This window comes from Chamaea fasciata, unplaced genomic scaffold (genome assembly GCF_029207755.1).
Source record: "Chamaea fasciata isolate MVZ Bird 193981 ecotype frontalis unplaced genomic scaffold, bChaFas1.0.hap1 SCAF_21, whole genome shotgun sequence".
Taxonomy (NCBI): Eukaryota; Metazoa; Chordata; class Aves; order Passeriformes; family Sylviidae; genus Chamaea; species Chamaea fasciata.
Window position 1 is genome coordinate 3664314 of NW_027094106.1, and position 19952 is coordinate 3684265.

Genomic DNA, 19952 nt, shown 5'->3' on the forward strand with positions numbered 1-19952 from the left:
CTCCTACCTTCTTTTTTGTATAATTTCCTCTTTTTTATACTGTTATTAATGCCATTTTTGGGGAAAGAGGAGGAAAAATCATTCACCTCGGGCACACCACCCTAGGATACTGCCAAAAGAAAAGACTGCAGAAATCATCTATAGACATAAGGTTCCTGCTGTGTGCTGGAGGCAGAATGTATCACCATTCAGCTAAATGCTGCAATAGAGAAGTGGAGAAAAACTACAGAAATTGCTTTGAAAACAAAAACAAAAAACTGCTTTCCTGGAGCTATCATCAGGTTTGCTTGTCAGATCGGATGCTTTTTTCTATGCTCCATTCAAATGCAAAGAAAATGCTTGAGGAAAATTGCTAGTTCTGATATTTACACCCTTCACATACGCAGCTGGAATGAGATTTCTGCCGTGGTGGAGCAACAGCATCAACAAAATAGTCTAAGCCTAATGGCAGTCACTCTGCAAGCACTATTTAAACATATGCAAAGGATTTCTTGATTCCCTGCTACTTATTTTTCTAGTAAACTTCATGCTTATATAATTTTTAAGTACTTATTTTTACAACAAATTTTAGGAAAATGGGCCAACTCAGTGTAAGATGAGCCTGAAAGTAGAACTGGAGGAAGGAGGTTAATAAAGGTAGATGGAGTAATAAAGGTAGATGTGGGACCTGGGGACATGGTGACCTTGGCAGTGCTGGGAATACACAGACTTGATGATCTGAAAGGTCTTTTCCAATCTAAACAATTCTATGATTCCCTGAAAAACCTCCCCACTTCAGCAAGGAAAGCAGAAGCTTCACAGAAGTTCCACATAAGGCAAATCTTTCCTGAGTCACCAGCAAACATTTGTCGTGTTTTAGTTTCCATCTGACAGCAGCACACACGCTCTGCCTCATGCCATGGCTTTCCAAGGAAACACTTACAGAATCAGCCCAAAGTTTTAGAGAAGTAGGATTTAAGAAATGCCATCTCCTGTGAGATTTGGCACTCTCCTTAAAACAGCTGTTACTGAATGCTTTAAGACTAAGCTCTACAAACCCACATGGTTGTACAAAAAAAATCCCCCAAAGAGGAAAAAACCAGGCTCCTAATCCAAAATACAACTCTGTCACATCCAAAACCTATTTATCTCTAAGTTTCATAGCAAAATTGAAAGGTCTACTCGTTATTGTGGCCACAGTTGTGGCAATTATTATCTGTAGGGTGTAAATTTCCATCAGACATCAGCATCATATCTTTTCTTTTTTTTATAAACAGAAAAAATGATGATTCCTGACACAAAAATCTTGCTCAGACATAAGACAACAAGGCCACAGATTAATAGAGACACAAACAGAAGGCGAATACAAGAAAACAATGTATAATTTCTGTCCCTCTAACAGGTATCCAGAGGTTTAGGTTGGATATTAGGAAAAATGTCTTCACTGAAAGGGTTGTCCCGCCCTGGCACAGCTGCCCAGGGCAGTAGTGGAGTCTTCATCCCTGGAGAGATTTAACAGATATGGGGATACAGCACTTGGGAACATGGGTTAGTGGTGGCCTTGGCAGTGCTGGGGGAATGGTTGGACTCGATCTTGGAGATCTTTCCCAACCCAAATGAATTTATTATTCTATGCTGATCAACTCAAGGCTCTTTTCGTTAATATAACTGGTGCAAAATGCGTCCATGGAGCTACAAGTAAATAAAATCCTCTGCCCTTTGCTGTGTTAACAAAACACTACCTTGCCTTAGGGATGTTGTCTGGGGTTTTGCCCCCATAAAAATTTAATTGCCTAATCTTATCCGATCAGCAGTGTTGCAGTACTTTGCTTATCAGCTGCTTATTCCCAGAAACCTGCCCTGCCCTGATCCTCTTACTGCTGCTCCCCAAGTCACCTGCCAAAGCAACTACTTGTGTGGCCTGCCCAGAGTAGAGAGGGAGCAAAATCACCTGGAAGGGAAAGGGAAGGGAGATGTATGTTACTGCACTGCTTTCCCCTCCCTGCAGAAAACAAAGACTGATTTTGGCACTCGGTGCCATGGTTTAGTTGAGGTGTCAGGGCATGGGTTGGACTTGATGATCCTGAAGGTCTCTTCCAACCTTGTGATTCTGTGAATTCTGTGAATTTGCCCTACAAGACAAAATCAACAATGCTCCTGCTTACAAATATTCCAGAAAGCCTCCAAAAATGAGCAAACACTATTCCAGCTGAAGCATATCCTAATCCTTAACCTCCATTGCTCCAGCAGGATACAGGCTGGTTCCAGAGCCTCCTAAAGTGCTCTGAGTTGAATCAATTTCCTCTTCAAGTCCTTTATACCGACTGATATGTTCTGAAACACATCCACTTCTGTCACAGTACAGGTATTTAAAAGCCCTCCATCAACATATATTTCCTTACAGCCTTCGCCCTCTTTCTCCCTTTCACACACACACACTCAGAAAAAGCAGGGAAAGCTTCCTGCTTTAATGCACACTTCCATCAGTTGCAAACAAGAGGTGTGAAAGGAAATTAGGCCTGCAAGACAGCTCATTCACAAATTAGCTGCTTATTCATTTGCTGGAGCACTGGAAGGCCCTGCCAAATAACAGGAGGTGAGCAGCAGTGCTTTTCTGACAGCCTGGAAACAACTGGAGCAGGTGGATGACAGATACCTCCATTTCTCTGAGAAGCCATTTCAGGATCGACTCCTCCTGGTTGCTGTTCCCAGTTTCCAAGCACAAGGCAGACATCAGCATCATCACCAACACTACAGTATTAATGATAAACAACTAACTTACAGGGCCACTGTAAGTACCAATTATTTGGGAGGAGTTTTTATGTTCCAGAGAGGCTGTGCTAGGTGGGAAAGCAAAGCCAGAGAGGCTTAGTTATCCCAGGGCATACAGCAGGTCTGAAGAATGATCCCCCTGGAAGAAGAGCCACCTGTGAATTCCATGTGTGCCTGCTGCAGGACCCTGACATGACTGAGCCTCCCCTCTCTCCTTTTCATCCTTGATGTCCTGCTGCCACAGCACCACGGCCAGGATGCAGCAGCTGGAGAGCACAGAGACTTCTGCAACGGGATCTGCTCCTGTGGACACTTCAGGGCAGGCCCAAAACCAAGTCTGAGCTCTCTGTCCCTTTGCCTATTTGTCCTAACACAGGAAAATTAAGTAGTAAAATCTAGATCTCAGTTGTGCAATATAAACACTCTGCAACTGCCCTGTATTCAGAGTAAGGTGAAGAGACTTAAGCCCAGCTATTTTCCTGCCAAACTTGACATTACTCAACTTTGATCAAGATATGCACATCCTTTCCTTTCTGAAACTTTTCAACCCAAAATAAACATTCCTCTTTCACAATTAAATGCCTTCAGAGAAACCCACTACTAACATTTCACAGCACATTTGAAAAATAGATGCTTGCAGCCTATCAAGTAAAGCATTTTGCTTAAATTACGCACTCTCCTTTCATGAAATTGCAGCATGTGGTTTTGCCTTCCCTCTGTCCCTGGGCCTGCACGAGAGAACACTGCAGGCCCACATTCTGCTTCATATTAATCAACATAAAACCCCATTAGTTTGTTGAGCAGCAGATAACGATGGTCAGCCTTATCACTGAGGGCTGCCAAGGGCAGAGAGATTGAGGAAAGGAAATTCCAGGGAAGGAATCCATGCCTACAGCTGTGGCACAGGTGATCTGTGTGCTAAGCAGAGCTCCAGTCTCCTGACATAACCAGCAGGACAGTGTCCTTAACTGCAATTCCTAGGTGTAAATGGAAACAGTTCCTAATTCCTGTATAACCAAAGAGCCTTCCCCAGCCATTTCAGACTCAAGACACGCCCATGACTACTTTGGTAAGCATCACAACTTCAGTAAATTTTAGAGCTGAGCAGAAAAGTAAAAATACCAAGAGTTGAAAGTGTCTTTGTACTTTGAGACTGACCTCCATCCACAGCTTCAGTTACCTCATAAGCCCCTGGAGAGCTGAATAGTTGGTTAATTGCATTTACTCTTACTTGGGAGATCCATACTAAGGCTATGAGAGTATTAACAGTCATAACAACAGGAGATGCCAAGAGGATGAAACTGATGTAAAAAGCAAACAACAAAGAATAAGGTTGAATTTCTTTGGACTCATAAAAAAAACCCCCAAACCCAACAAAAAAAAAAAAAAAAACACCCCAAAAAACCAAAAAAACCCCAACAAAACCATGATGAAACCAAACTGAAACGATGAAAACCAGATCAAAGTGCAACTCGTATACATCTCTCCTTTCATCTCAGCATTTCAAGTTCTGAGATTTGATAAAAAATGATATATTCTTTCAGTTTATGACATAACAGTTAAACATATGGCATAAAATGAAGAGACTGGGTGCTAGCTGACCTCAAAGCATGTAGATAATGATTTCAAACCAGCCAAGGGCTCAGAGCAGTAGCTGATCCTTCCAGCAGCTGATAGGAATTAAAGAGCAGGGCACATTATTTGGAATATTCTAGGATTTTCCATAACAAAAGCCTCAGAATTGTTCCCATAGTATCTTGATCTCACATATTGAAGTACTGCAGAAGAGGACAGCCTGTTTGTCCAGCACACCCTTCTGCTGGATGGTTCCACTGCTTTCCAAAGGGTACAAACTTTACAGCCAACACACAACCCCGCTGCTGCCTCGGCACTCACAGCAGGCACCTCCTGCACCCCTGCTCATCCTCACCGCCTTCCCTGGGCTTTCTGTCCCAGCAAACCCAGAGCTGCTCATCCTCCCTGCAAGGCAGGAGCCTCCACCAAACAGAGAAAAACCATGCTGAAGAGTGTTCAAAAGTGTTCAGAATTCCAGCTCAGAAAGAGAGAGCTGCCCGTGGCCAACATTTCTAAAGGCAAAATTATAGCATGTGGGAATTACAGATCTGCAGACAAACCAGCAATTTGTGAGGAATTCAAGGCACCAGAAGCGACAAACAAAATTAGACACAGTCTCCTTTTAACCTCATCTCTATTTTAAGAGGTTTTTTTTTCTTCTTTTTAAAAAAAGAGGGTTTGTATATATTTTGTTGTTCAAGTTTCCATGAAATTGGGCTGAGACTGTTTAGGAACAATGTTTCTCCATCATTTACTCTCTTTACCTTAGGATGTGTAAAATTATGCCCATGCCTGTACAAGGAGGTTTCTCTCAGCCATTTAACAGTGACAGAGTCACCCAGCAGAGATAAAATTTAGTAGCCACATGAAAATTTCCATCATCTGTGCAAATATGCTGCTTGACTGGAGGCTGTCAGATCTGGGATTTTTTTTTAGGTCCCCTTGCATTCTTTCAGTCTTCTCCCAATTGGTGACTACTAAAGTCAAAAGGCAGATCTTTGCCAAAGTGACTCTCACTCATCTACATGTCAATAGACTGAACTATGGAAAAACAAAACAAGAACCAAGCCAATTTCCACCCGCTCCACTCAATAACAATAAAACCACACAACAGCATCTTTAAAGCCATGCCTGTTCATTTGGATAATTACTCTAACAGCCCATCTAAGCATGGCCTGAGCCCTGTCCCCAATGGAGAGACCAAAACCTGAAGGAGAAGGAGGAAACAGCTCATCTGCTGAACACAATGTTAGGAAATGTGAGGTGAACATTCCTCACCACAGCAAGATAAATGTTCCCACCCCAGCACAAAGAAAGGGCTCATATTTCATATATTTTCCATTGTTTGAGCTTGCTTGTACATAAGCAACTACATTTAGCAATTACCAATGGGAGAGACTGAGCAGCTAAAAAGATTATCGTGTTTTTAACAATGCAACAGCAGAATCAACGAGGGAGGCTGCACCCTGTGCAGTTCCACTAATGTTCTCCAGTTCCAGCAGAGAGCCACCCTTCCATGGGTACTGTTACCTGTAACACTCACTCATGGGATGTGCATCATCTGCTGCATAAATGAAAATTATCCATCCATGGAAAGTTACCCTCAGTGGGAGGGCTGCAGCAATGAACTCCAAAGGAAGCCAAACACCACTGCTTAATGCTTAGTCTAAGCAGGGCTCTTATAAAGATCCCCTGAGCTCATCTTGTCTCACTGGTCTTCAGTGGTAGAAAGGGAATGGACACACATCTGTATGGAACCAAAGAACTCTGGATTGAAACCAGTCAGTACTTTGATGCATAAAATACTTCAATGAGATGGCTCCGTGACATGAGGAAATACCCTGTAGCTAGTGATGGAGGAGGTGGTTTTAGGCTGATTTGACCCCAAGGAGTTCATCAGGCAGTGAAGAGCACAGAGGAAGGAATTGCACAGCGCTGGCAATCTCAGAGCCTGGTGCCTGTTCCACACTCATGTGCTGCTGCATCTCCACCCTGCCCAGACGGCAGCTGCTGTGGCTGGCACCGGGTCCTGCACAGGGAAAGGGCACCAGCCTTGTACTCCAGGGAAGGCACAATGGCCAAGGATCTCAAAAGAAGCAGCAAGAAAGGCTTTACCGACCTACAAAGGCTTTCAAAGAGAAGTCTGCAGTGCTGCATGAGTGACTGCTCCGGCTCCAATGACACAGCATCCTCACACAGTTATCACTGCCCAGCAAGTGCTGCCTTTATGTGTTTAACAGAAACCTCCTAACACTGCCTGCTCTAGCCCTCATTATATGCTCTGAAAGCACTCTTCTACTGGACCTTCACAAAAATAATGCGGAGTGTTTGTGGACAAAGGCAAGCTTTACAAGGCTGGCAAAGAATTAAGTGTCCCTAAAACTATTAATTGGGATGGAAGGAACAGGGAACGCTTATCAGCAGAGGCTGCTGGCACACGAGGTCACCGCAGCAGCCAGACACGGCAGGTGCAGGCGATGAAATCTGCGCGCACATTCTGGAGGGACAGCTTCAAACAGAGCTGCTCTTCTCCGCTGCGGCTGCTGCTGCCGCTGCTTAATTTGATTACACACAAGTGAGAGCCGGGGGGAGGGAGAGGGGGAGGGAAGCAAGGACAGCAGCGAGGACCCTCTGGGCACCCATGCGGAAGGTGCGGGGCGCCCGCAGCTGCGGTCTGAGCACAGGGCTCTGAGCGCGGGGCTCCGAGCGGGACCGCCGAGAAATTACAGGAGCACCAGACAGCTGACACGGCACGAGCCTCTGGGAGACAAAAAACGACTTGCTTTCCCCTCAGCAAACCACACGCCGCATAGCAATTTGGAGTGGAAAGATGCTGTTCCGGATTTAAAGGGAAAGCAGTCTGTTCAGAGGAACGGGTCCCAGGGCAGGAGGGTCTGGAGCGGCTGTGTGAACGTCCCTCACACACACGGCGACACTTCGGCCCGAACGCTTGTAGGTGCTACGTTCTGTCAACTTGGCACCAACCGTGCCCTTTACTGCCTGGCTTTTTAAAAAATGCCAAGAGACTCTTTTGTAACAATAATCGCTAACCTAAAATTATCCAAAGTGTGCTCTTGCTTCCCTCTAGCCCTGAAATCTTGTAGAAGAACCCTGGCACAGTTCTTTTAAAAGACAGTACAATTCAGTTTCTATTGAATTATGGGTTAAAAAGGAAAAAAAACCCCAAAAAACCAAAAAACAACCCAAAGCAAAAAACCCAGTCTAGCATCAGGTCCTCCAGACTAAGCCCAAGAATATCACTAATGAAGAAAAATTGCTCTCGTTGGGATATTTAGATACAAGATATTTTTAAATCTACCTTAAAATTGTTATGACACTACCTACCAGAGTCTAATTATACTTTCATAATTATATGTATTAATATCTAAAGTGTGTAATTACAAAGGACTCAATATATTTTAGAAACACCATACTTACAAACCTATTTTTTTTTAAATAGAAACTTCCTGCATGACTGTAAGATTTGTATTTTAGTTCTCCTGTCTTGATGACTCAATACTACCAGAGGCAACTGGAGTCCACATATTTGAATAGAAGCTGCAAACAGGGATCTTCTATATTATGTCAAAGGCATTGATCAGAAAAACCACCAAAACCTTGCTCCTGCAGAATAAAAGAAACGCCTGAAAACAGTAGAGAAATAAAATAAAATAATTAATAATAATAAATTTTCTTCTTAGCAGCTTCCTTCATTAAAGCAAAAACTTTTATGCATTTGTTTTAATCTACAAGGAGAACTGGTGCATTGAAAAATAGAGGACTTGCCAGCCAAAAGGGTGATTAAAGGAATTTACAAACATCTTAATTATCAGATCAGTGATACAAATCTACTATCTAGTGGTGTCCACACCATGGCTGAGCCTGCCTGTTGTTTCCTGGCAGTCTCTGGGCAGGGAGCACAGGCAGAACATCTATGATTGCCTGGACAATCCCAGTTTCCCACTGCTGGGCTCATGCTGTACACACAAACCTCTTCTGCAGGTAAGGAAATCTCTCCCACTCAGGACTGAAGTGGTTTGTGCTTCAATTGCACAAGTCTGAGTGAATAAAACCAAACATCACCAGCTTACAAAGCCCAGTAATTTCTAAATGGTGATGAACGCATTTCCCATTCACAAAGAAAATGAGAACGGATGGTATAATAGAGCTTGACTAAATATTTAAAACAAAAATGTTAAATCCTGAATCAGATTTTATTGCACGTGCTTACAGACAGAGACCTTTCCCCAGCCACTCTCATAACTTCTGGTTTTATTCAAACATCAGCTCCACTTCTAATTTATTCTTGTTAAGTGGCTTTCAGCAATGCAAGTGATTTAAATGCACACTTGAGAGGCAAATGTAAGCTTGCAATAAAGTGCAGTTTGACATTTAAACCATTACATATTTTTGAACATAATATGACTACAGAAGCATTACTAATTTTGGTCACTTCCAGATAGAAGTTTAAAAAAACACAATGAAACACAGACCCAAACTGATTTACCTCTCTTTTCTCCAGCAACTGTTGCAACTCTCTTGATTCACAGTCCAAAAACTTGAAAATTTTGGTAGCTTTGTAGAAACATAAAGCACTTCCAGTGCACCTTAAATAGCTGACAAAAATGTGCCTTAATACCATCTCAATACACCTTTAAGAACAAACATAGTTATAACTTGACTTGGAAAAGTGTTTTAGCTTCTAAGAATGCCACTTCTCCAATACTCCCAACTCCAGCAGCTTAAGAGCATGACCCAAAACTAAAGTCATGGAAGGTCTGCCTTCATGGGTGTTAAAGCACATATAAAACAGTGCATGACCTTCAAAAAATTGCCCCAGCTTACAAAGTAACTGAGCAACATTCATTTATGCCCAGCTGGAATTGCTAACATGTAAGAGGTGAAAATTCCAACTACTTAAAAATATACGTTTCATGAAGGAAATAGCAGGTGACCCTAAACTTTAGCAGATCTGCCAAGACCCTGCTATAATGAAGTAATGAAGTGAATTCATTAATTTTATTGCTTTTGCAGCTTCTGTACAGTTCAAGGTACACCCCAGAGCTGAAAAGCACACAGCAACATATGCTGGGCAGGTGTTGCTAAATGCTCCTGAGCATTCAGCATCTCTATATGTGTAAAAAGGAGATTAAATAAACACAGAGGTAAAGGAAATAAAGTTGGTTATTTCCTTAATGACTAAGAAATGCTGTTGCTGAGAAGGGCAAGGGAGGAGAGCAGGAGATACACTCACTTTGTGGGGCACCAGTGGCTGAGTGCCCAGTGGCTCCCAACAACCTCATGTTCTGACCACTGACTCAAGGTTTTCATTAGGGATGGAGTCATTGCTTGTGCAGTCTGTACGTAAGTGCAGATGAACAAAAACACCACAATTCCTCTCAGCTAGAGGGAAAAAAAAAATCTTCCTTGTCTTAATACCAGTTGGGAATAAAACACACAAACACCACATATTAACTAATCATCAGAAGCTCAGGAACCTCAGCACATTGTGCTTACAGTCAAAAATCAATGACTAGAAGCCACACTTGGCATTTTCTGTATCTAGTTATAGGAAAGTCATCATGGAGAGATTAATGTTTGCCCTTCCAAGCACTATTACTCAGGTACTTTGTTTGGTACTTCTGAGTTACAAATCCCTGAAAAGTTGCAAAGGAAAAAATAAAAGTCTCATATCCTAATACTATTCCATTAAATAATTTTTTTGTCCTCTGTCTTCCCAAGAAAAGGAACTAACACATCCAAGACGGAGCTGATCAGGAACTGTCAGTTTTAATCAGAACACTGTAGCTGTCAGTCACCAGTGGCCCTTGGGTATTTTGTTTCCTGAATATATAAAAGATTGTTATCCTGACAGTTAGTCAGCATTTCTGGCTGTGAGACGGAAATAACAAGACTATTAGAAATGTTTGAACACTGGTATAACTGCAGCAGAATTTGAGTTCTAATAGCTCAGCACACCAACACAGGCAATGACTCCTCTTTATGAGCCACACTGCTGCAATAGAAAGAACTTCTCCTTATTGCATAGTTTGCACACTTGGTATTTATTAATAGTGTTGCAATTCTGTATTAATTATAATTTTGCACTGAGAACACGCCTGAAACTGCACAAAATTAGTGCCTGGCCCAAAGTGTTTAAGCAGTTCTGATTCAGCATCCCATAAGCAACATTTCATCCACCAACCTGCTCAGGGACTAAAGCTGGGACAGCAGTGGCACTTGGTCAGCTGATGTCACATCAAATTACTTACATCCTACAGCTTGGGACAGCCAAGCCCCCGTGGGTATGGCTGGGGCAAAGTTTACAAGCACCAGTCTGTTGGAAAAAAACACCCAACACTAAAGGCAATGTGAAAATGAGAATACAGTATCTTATGCAAAATTACTGGAAAAGAAATCCTGTCATAGTGTCCCATTTTCAAATGAAAAGTCTCACCGAAGAGGAACAGAGCAAGAGCACACAGTGATTTGTGAACTTCCCAAAGTGCCCACCTGGTAGGAAAGCGGTACTAAAGCAGCTGCCTAAGCCAGGATTAAAAGCAAAACTTCCAAGGTCATCACCACCACACAGGCACAAATCACGAAATGCAAACGTGACAGGCAGAGAGAAGTGAAATTGCAAATCAACAACAGGGCAAGACCCCCCAGTGCCCTCCCTTTCAGATCCATACTGCTTTGTTGGCAAACCCTCCTGAAGGATCACTTCTCTGAAATGAGAATATGCAGAGAGCACAAATCAGCAAATCCCAGGACAGCCATGGGAATCAGAGTCAACCTTCAGACAGGTTTAATTCAGGCCCTGCAGACTTCACACAGACACGAGTCCTGTTGCCACTGTCAGTTCACCCGTTTTTGTTGTTTTCCATATTGCCAAGAACACAGAGCTGTATTCTAAGACAATAATGACATGTTACTAATACAAATAGAGAAAATAGGAAGCTATGAAACAAATAATTAACAGTGATCTGTTATTTACATAATTATTGGCAGAAGCCTAAACAAGGAGTAAGATGGATTACTGCAGTTTTGGTTCAAGGCAGCCTTAAAATAAAAAAAAATTAAACGAAAAAATCATCACATGCCAAGGCTGAAAGGATTTTCATTCCAGCATGGGGTTCTCTCACTCTGCCAGCCAAGCTCCACGCTGTTACTGCAGCTATTCTCCAGATAAACACTGATCTTTTCCTCCTGCTCTTCTGTTCAGCTACTGCAGTTGCTGGCCACCAGCAGAAGCATAAGAAATGTATTTTTTAAAAAAACCAAAACAAAGAAAGAAACAAAAAATCTCTATAGGTGATAGTATTGCTCACCAGCAACATAACCCTGGTATGTTCATATTGCTCAAGCCTGAACTTAGGACAGGCAAGGCATAAAGCCTAGTTTTTCTTCTGTGCTTCTGTCCCTTCTCTAAAGCTAAAATTGCTCTATGATTTCAGTTGTGGCAGCAGATCAGTTCTGGAGAAGGAGGATTGCTACTTATCCCCTCAAACCAGAAGTACAGAATAGGTGGGAGCAGCTACGTTGCTCTCAGGACACACTTCACTGCTGGCCAGAAGGTTCAGCCTGACAGAGGAATTCCATTCCTTACTCTGTCATTTTATATAATGAGAGATAACCTGGTGGTTCCAGCCATGCCTTGTGCAGGGGCTTCCATGAAACACATAGCACCATGAAGAGTGGAAAGAGCCACCAGAGCATCCTGAGCAGCTCATTCAAGAGCCTTCCAAAAGAAACCTCCAGCCCCTCCTGACTGGTGACAGGTCCAAAGTCATGACCACAAGCAGGAAGGATTCTACATCCCTTCAGTCAGCCAGGATCCCTTACATTCTCATCCTCCTGATTTTTAATATACTGCTGTAAAAGCAGGAGCACGGATATTAGTGCACCCTCCCTTTCACTTCCTTTCCCTGCAACCCTACAGAAATAGCTGGCTTACATCAGACAAAAACACACACGAAATAACAACGAGAACAGATGTGTCAAGAAAAGAAAAACCAAATCTGCCTGCTGTGCTCAGCAGTTCTAGGTTGGGTACTTGTCCAGTCACAGGGTGAGGTGTTTTACAGCACCTAAGTCAAAGGGGGCATCCAGTAGTTAAGAACTCAGTAGTTAGTAATGACTGGGGGATTGTTGTTTGGTTTGGGTTGTTTGGGGGCTTCTTTCTCTTATTTTGCCCCTACCTGTCTCAGATTTGCCTCTTGATTTTCAGACCAAGAATTTCAGACCAGTTCACCAGGAGAGGTGAGATGTCAAGATTTACAGGAGAAGTCCATGCCAAGATCTGCACTCAAACTTCTCTGGAAACCATGAGGTATCGTTCACCTCACTTACACCTCTCTGGGCGCTGAGCCCAAGCCCATTTTGCTCAATTCCCATTAACTTCCATGCCCCTTAGGCACCTCACGGGTTCTTTGTAGAACTCACTTTGCACACACATTATTTTTTCTGGAACACTCACCTCCCTACATCCATAGAGCCAAATTCCACAAAACTCTCTCAGCCAGAAGGGCATCATCCTCCTTTACCCATTTCCAAGAGACATCTTCATCCTTTCTCCTGTGACACTCATCATGCTTGGAAGATGCTGTTTGAAAACTCTTGTTGAAAGCTGCCCTTTTCTTCCCACAAATCCCTCCTCACCCCTTGGCTATACTGCCTACCAAAAAGCCCCAGCTGCTCATTTTCCAGGGCCTCTCCCACTGACCAATGCTGTCTCTTGTGTCCCTCTGACTCTCCATCCTTGGCCTGCAGCTCTCTGATATATCTTGGAGGTGTGGAGATAGATGTGGATTACAAGTACTTTGGGTGCACCATCTTACTCCATAGAAGCTGCACAACAATGTCCTGGTCTGGAATACACATCAAGCAGTGATGATGCAAACAAGTAACTCAGAAGAGTTCTGATTTTTATCAGAAAAAAACCCTCCATTTTTTTCTGATATTAAAAAAAAAATAAAAAAATCTGGGGTTCCTAATTTTTTATCAGTCAAACAAAATCATGGTTTCCCATTGAATCTCCTGAAGAGGTACCAGGAGCTTTTCCTGATAGTTATAAGGAACCTCATGACCTTTACAAACCTTATTTGATGTAGGTGATCCATTATAACACCTTTCAACCACAAGTTCCTCAGCAATTGAAATACCAAGCAAGAGCTATGGGATTTTGTATTACAGGAAAAGTCACCAGTTTTTAACAATATCTGTTCAAATTTTTAACCCACCATGCTATGCCATCAGCAGCTTATTTGCTTCTCATGCACAGTGTAGCAGAAAAAATGAAGAGTAAATGTTCTCACTTATTCCCATTTATTATACAAGTTGAGTGATAGAATTTAACCCTCTTGTAGGTTGGTATGATATCTGAAAACTCTGAAGGACTGATTACAGATTTCCCACACTTTTGACCAGAGAAGCTTTATCACAAAGCTTCTGGTATTGACAGTCACAAAGATCAAGGAACTAATGAGATCATTACATTATTCTTAAGAACACACTCAATATTTATGAGTATATTAACTCCATGTAATAAAGGCCACATTCTCTGGCTGTGACGACTTGGATGCTTTGGGGATAAAATTAATCAACATGCATGAAAGGGGATCTCAGAGTCAAACAGGAAAATCTGCACATAATAACAAAGATAGTTAGTATCTGGCAAACCTACAGCACAAGGAAGAAAAAGAATACTATCATTAAACATAATAAGACTTCACTTGAAATGTAAAATACTCTGGAACAAATCCTGCCAAGTCGCATAAGAAGCAGCAAACAGGAAGCAGCAGCCTTTGCAATAAAGCCCAACACAGGGAAAACAGAACACCAGGGAACAAGATGCCACAGCACAGTCCCTGTCACTGTGCTGCAGTGCACTTTCTGTCTCCTGCTTTTGAAGTGCACGGGGTTCACATCTAACTTCTGCTCCCAAAGCAGGACTTGTTGAATTTTGAGTCAGTAGCAGGTCGCTGCAGCCCAAGTAAAACAGTCATCCTTTCACAAACTCTCAGATGTGTGAGCTGGTGGCACTGCTGGCTCAAGTGCATTCTGTCAGTATTATTTTCTAATATTTTCCAGCATTACATTCCTTCCAGATCTCTGTCCTGGGTGCTTGTACTGCCTCTTAACACTTCCCTCCCTGAAGCTATAAGCACTGAGCATAATCTTGTTAAAAGGGGAGAAGGGGCTCTTTTTATCCCATTCCATGTGAATTCTCTGACTACATTCACTAAAAAACACTCAATGGGGCACTATGTGACTATCAGAAATGTGAGCTCACAAGTAAAAAGAAGCAGTTTTGGCTCACAACCTCTTGAATGTCTTTGCACTTTAGAGTTAGTGCTGAACCTTTCCTAACCCTTCAGCTGGAGTCTGTACTACGTAGCTGTAAACTTGACTTTCAACTTTCAGTGATCATTTGCATGTATGTATCTTCAAAGAATGGCATTTGATTTGCAACTATGTGTTGTAATGAGAGGCTAATTAACACAAATGAAGTTATTAGCAAGTTGCAGACATTTAAAGGGCAAAACCAACAGACCGAAGTCTGTGACATACTGTGTGACAGAGATAGAGAACCTCAAGGATGAACTGATACCAGCCAAGGCTCTGCCACTAACTCTATCACCAAAGGCAAATCACCGATATTCTGCAACTTGGTTTCCCCTTCTCTAGTGGGATAGTGAGACTCATTTACTTTGCTGGGTAGTTCTCCAGCTTAATTAAATCATTACCTTTAAATTAAAGCACTACAGAAATGCCAGGAAGTAGCACCTGAATTAAAAGGTGGAGGTGACACCCTAATGAAGCAAGACTATTTTCATCGTCAACAGCAGGCACAGTAAAAGGTCACCCGTGGTATAATTGTGAAACCACATTCCAAGCTTCTGAAGGCAAGATGACTTTTCCCAAAACTTCATTAAGGAAGAAGATATGTCCCAGCATCATGGCATGGCTGCAATCCTGCAGTTTCACAGGAAATCTCAATCACAAGGGTTTCATTACTTTTGTTTTCCCCTTGTTCTTGCTCGTTTGCTATCCCAATGGCAGTGAAACACCACAGCTTTTGAAAGAATGCTTTTTCCACGGGCAACAGTTTTCAGTATGATCAAAGACCTATTAAGAAAATTGCAGACGATCATTTCCCTTCAAGTTGATAATGCTCAGCACTGATTGAGTTTTCAATCTTTTCTGTACAAAAGCCACAGCAGAGGCACTTGCACTTTTTGTCTGGGACAGCTTCTCCCAAATATCAGTATATTCCAACATACTCCACACACACTGGAAATTTCCAATTCTTTGTAAACATAAGGACCTTATTGAAATACCCACTATGCTGCGCAGACTCTTTAAGTACTGGAAGAAACTTATTCTTAAACCTTAAGAAACAGGCCAGTCCTCAGTGGAGGCCCATTTTCATCATGTATTCCCAAAAAAGCTGCAAACTTGGTGTCAGGTGTGAAGCTGTGTATGCCCTGTATCTTGGAAACTGCACTCAAGCTCTGTCCCAGATACGAAAAAGGCACATCCCATCGTAAACTCATTTAGTCCATTCTGGGAAGTCATTAAACCAAAACCAGGGCAACAGGCAGCTACTTCCTTGTGTGCTGCACTTGAAAAAAAAGACTATCCAAAACCAACTCATTATACACAATGTTTATGTGTCCAGAGTGTAAACACCGAGAAGTAAAACATTTGCTGTTTGCTTTGTAGCAATGCAAAAGCTTTTACTTTTAAGGGCAAGATGTGCTATAGGGCAGGCCAGCCTAGATCTTTCTATTGCATGCTTGCATTGACTGGATACATACTATCCAGTTTCTGGGAGGATTTGCCAGAAAACGGTGGAAGATACTCAGGAAATTACATCTGGAAATAACTCTGTATATGATTTTTCCTCACAGTAAATAAATACATACTTGCATATACTTGTTAAATATATATATATACACTAAATATATGCTTGCATTTGCTTATACTTTTTGGAAAACCAAAATGGTTGCAACCAAGTTCTCAAGTAAGGCAGAAGATGTATTTGGAGTATCATGCCCATGCAGCTGGACACTCTGTTTGCTTATGTCTGTCTGTCTGTCAGCTGCCTGCTAATTGCTTTTGAGGCCACTGACCTGCCTTTGACTAAATTTGACAGCAGGAAGAAGTCCCAAAGCTTCCAACACTTTCATTTTAAAAAATTGTTGGGTAGATGCAAGAGTCTTATAAGACAAGAAGAGAAAGGCTAATGACAAAGGTCAACTATTATTTGACATCAGAAAATCCACAGCAGGGATCACCCTAGAGACAAATCCTCAGAAATCAGTTTCCATTGGTACTGCTGCTCCTCTAACACTTGTTTCAAATAGAGCTGGAACCAGAAATTAATTCCAGTTCTCACAACAGTCCAGTGGCCTTAGGTAAATCATAATTTCTGATGCTACTTCCCCTGCCATAATGTGGCTGGTGTTAAAATCCCTCATTATGTTGCTGCAACAATTCATATTTGAAATGTACTTTGAAGGTCTGGAGAGTTGTATTTACTAATTATTACCTGTCTTGAGACATGAGCTGAATATTCAAAGTGCTAGCTTGATTCATCTGCAAGTGCACATCACATAAGCATGTGGTATGTACTAAGACTCAAAATACAAAAGTAAAGATTACTTTTAGAGAAGACTTTATAATCAAGTCAGTTTGAGCTCAAAACATATAATTTTTATTACCACAACTCTTCCATTACAGTGGATTTAAATTATTTCATGTTTTAGATTAGCACTTTATATAACACCAGTTTGAAAAGTAAATACCAATTGACAGAAGACAAAAAGCCCATGCAAAGTTTGATTCTGTCCCCATAGGCAAGTCTGATGTCTGAGATCTTAAACCTTTGATATCAAGCTGAATGTTAATAGATAAGTTCCACAGGGCAGTTATTGAGCACAGTGATACCAGAGCTTGTCCTAGAAATACCAGCAATCACAGCACTGCGTTTGGCAATGCCACATTACACTAGGCAGGCATTTTTAGTCTCTGCTTGGTCAGGCACCTTCCAGCCTTTCCAGAAAAGAAGATGCTTTCAGTTCTTGCAGGCAGAAAATTTAGATTGCAAAGGTCTCAGTGGAAGTGCTAGAGCAAATAGCTGAACTAGATGTGTTTTGTGGGGTTTGGTTTTTTTTTTAAGAATGCATGAGGGGGTATACCTTTCTAAAAAGGAAACTTCCCATGCATTAAAGATGCTTTGTAGTAAAACTCTATTTAGAGAGATCCCTATTTGAGGTCAAGGGAGCACACTACAATTTCCTTCAATAATAGCAGATTAACCTTGTATCTTCAAGCTTTCTTCTGTAACAGATTGACTACCAGCCAAGTACTCAATATCTCCCAATACTGGCCTTTACATTTCCTGAAGGAACAAGCCACATCTAAAAAGAAAAACAAAAAAGCCACAACGGTGCCAGCTTAATTTTCCTTCTAATCCTCCCCATCTCCCTACTCCAGACAAAATAAATACAACCTGGCCAACTTACTCTGACAACAGCGACTTAGATTTATGTCCCTTGCTCTCTATCATTGCCCTACAAACATATATTATTTTAATGTAGTATAAACAAATACCGGATTTGCTTAACACCACGTTGAGTCCTAGTGATTAAAACATATATATGCATAGAGAAAAATTTATACATGCACAAACCCCTTTGTAAGCTCTGAAGATAAAATTATCAGTATTGCCAAACAGAGAATATGTATTATATTCTAATGACATGAGACAGTTGATTACCAACAAGCCTATTTCATTTCTAATTAGAAAAAGTTCAGTGATGATCTGCTTCCCTGCTGTTATTGCCTGACAAGAATAAACAAGGAGTCCTCTCTAGGGATGGCACAGTAAACATCCAAACAGACATTTGCTCCGGAGCTGAGCTTCACAGTAGTAGTAAGTACTGAGGAACATAGTGGTTCACACAGTACGGCTGGTCACACATCCACCAGCGCATGACTTTACGTGTTTACCTCAAGAAAACCGAGCTTTGCAAAGTGCACTGCAGCTGCCTAGCTGCTCCTCCTGCGCCCGCTCCCGCCAGCTCTGCTGTCACCTGCTCGGGAGTTCTGCAGGGAAGGGACCCTCCTTGGCACAGGGCTGAAGGGCAGCCGGGTGTCCTAGGCTGGACGCACTCCGCAGAAACAAAGCAAAGGGGATTTGCTTCGCTGCGATTCTCACCCAGGGACAGACACCCCGCGCTCGCAAGTCGTTCTCCCCCCGTTTGGCAGCAGGCTGTGTCTCTCCGGCCGCAGCTGCACCTGTCGCCCGCAGCGCTCACCCTCTGCCGGGATCGATAACGCGTCTGCCATCACCCCGAGCCGAGCCGAGCGCCCTCCGCTCCCACCGCGCCGCAGCCGCCGCTCCCTCCCGGATGCCACCGAGCACCGACTCCGCCATCGAGCCCAGACAAACAAAGGGCGCTCCTCTTATTTTCGATAAAATTCAGACAAACTAGAGAACAATACCTAAGGGGCCGCACAATGGGCACCGGCCGCGCCGCATCCCTCACGCCATCCCTCCCTCTCCAGCCCCGGCACGGCGGGCGAGCCGCGCTGACCCCAGCCCGGGACAACCCCGGGGCCGGCGGCGGCTGCACCGTGCCCGGCAAGGGCTGTCCCCGGACAGCGGGGGATGCCCTCACAGCCGCGGGGTGCGCTCACCTGCCACCGTGTACCGGTCCAGGTAGTTGAGCACGTTGCCCACACTGAGGATGCCGGCGGCTGCTACCCGGGCCCGACCGAGGGTCGGCGCCTTGCGGAGGGCGGCGGGGCGGTCGGGGTGCTTGCCGCTCGCCGGAGGGTTCATCCTGCCCGACAGGGTCTGCACCTCGCCCTCGGCGCCCCGGCCGCAGCAGCCCCGCTCGCCGTCCTCTTCCTCCTCCTCGTCGCCAGCTCGGAGCCGCCCGCCGCAGCCCGGGCTGCTGCCGGAGGAGCCGTCGCTTTCCAGGCACATCATGGGCTGCGGGAAGGAATCTCGGCGTGCGGGAGCCCGGGCGGGGTGACCGGCGGACGGACGGACAGACGGACGGAGAAAGCGAGCGGAGCGCGCTCAGCGCCGCATCCCGCGGTCGCCCCGAGCCTGCCCGGGACAGGCCGGCTCTGACAGCCCGGGCGGGGCCGGGGCCGGCGGGGCGGGGCCCGCGGGAGGCTCCGCCCCTGCCCGCGCCCCGCCCCGCCCCGCCCCACCGGCCGTGCGCGCCCCGCCACGGCGGCCCCAGGGGTTCGTGAGCGCGGCCCGGGTCAGCCCAGCGGGGCGGCTTCTCAGCCGCCCTTGAACCGGCCCGAATAGGTGTTCCCTCAGCCATGCTCTTCACCGGCCCCTCAGCCGTCCACACACCAGCCCGCAGGGGTATGCCCTCAGGGCGCCTCCTCAGACCGACCCTGAGAGGTCCGTCAGCCGCTTCAGGTCGGCACCTCGTCTCTTTCAGTGTGGCCCTGAGGGTGTCCCTTCAGCACCCCCCAGGTGCCCTGAGGGAATCCCTCAGCTCAGCCAGGAGCGGGTCCTCCCTCAGCCCGCCTCAGCCCGGCCATGATAGGCGCTTCCTCGGAAACCTCAGCTCGGCCCTGAGGGGATCGCC

The 19952-nt window shown here is 44.2% G+C and overlaps 1 protein-coding gene across 1 annotated transcript in view; it reads right to left on the reverse strand.

Moving 5' to 3' along the window:
- The window catches only part of LOC136299954 (sphingosine-1-phosphate transporter SPNS2-like), a 134461-nt gene extending 115031 nt beyond the window's left edge, over positions 1–19430 (reverse strand). Inside the window, exon 1 of the mRNA XM_066201988.1 lies at positions 19036–19430. Within this exon, the coding sequence (XP_066058085.1) occupies positions 19036–19330 (295 nt within the window). The 5' untranslated portion in view covers positions 19331–19430. The remainder of the gene's footprint in view (positions 1–19035) is intronic.
- Between the last annotated feature and the right edge of the window lie 522 nt (positions 19431–19952).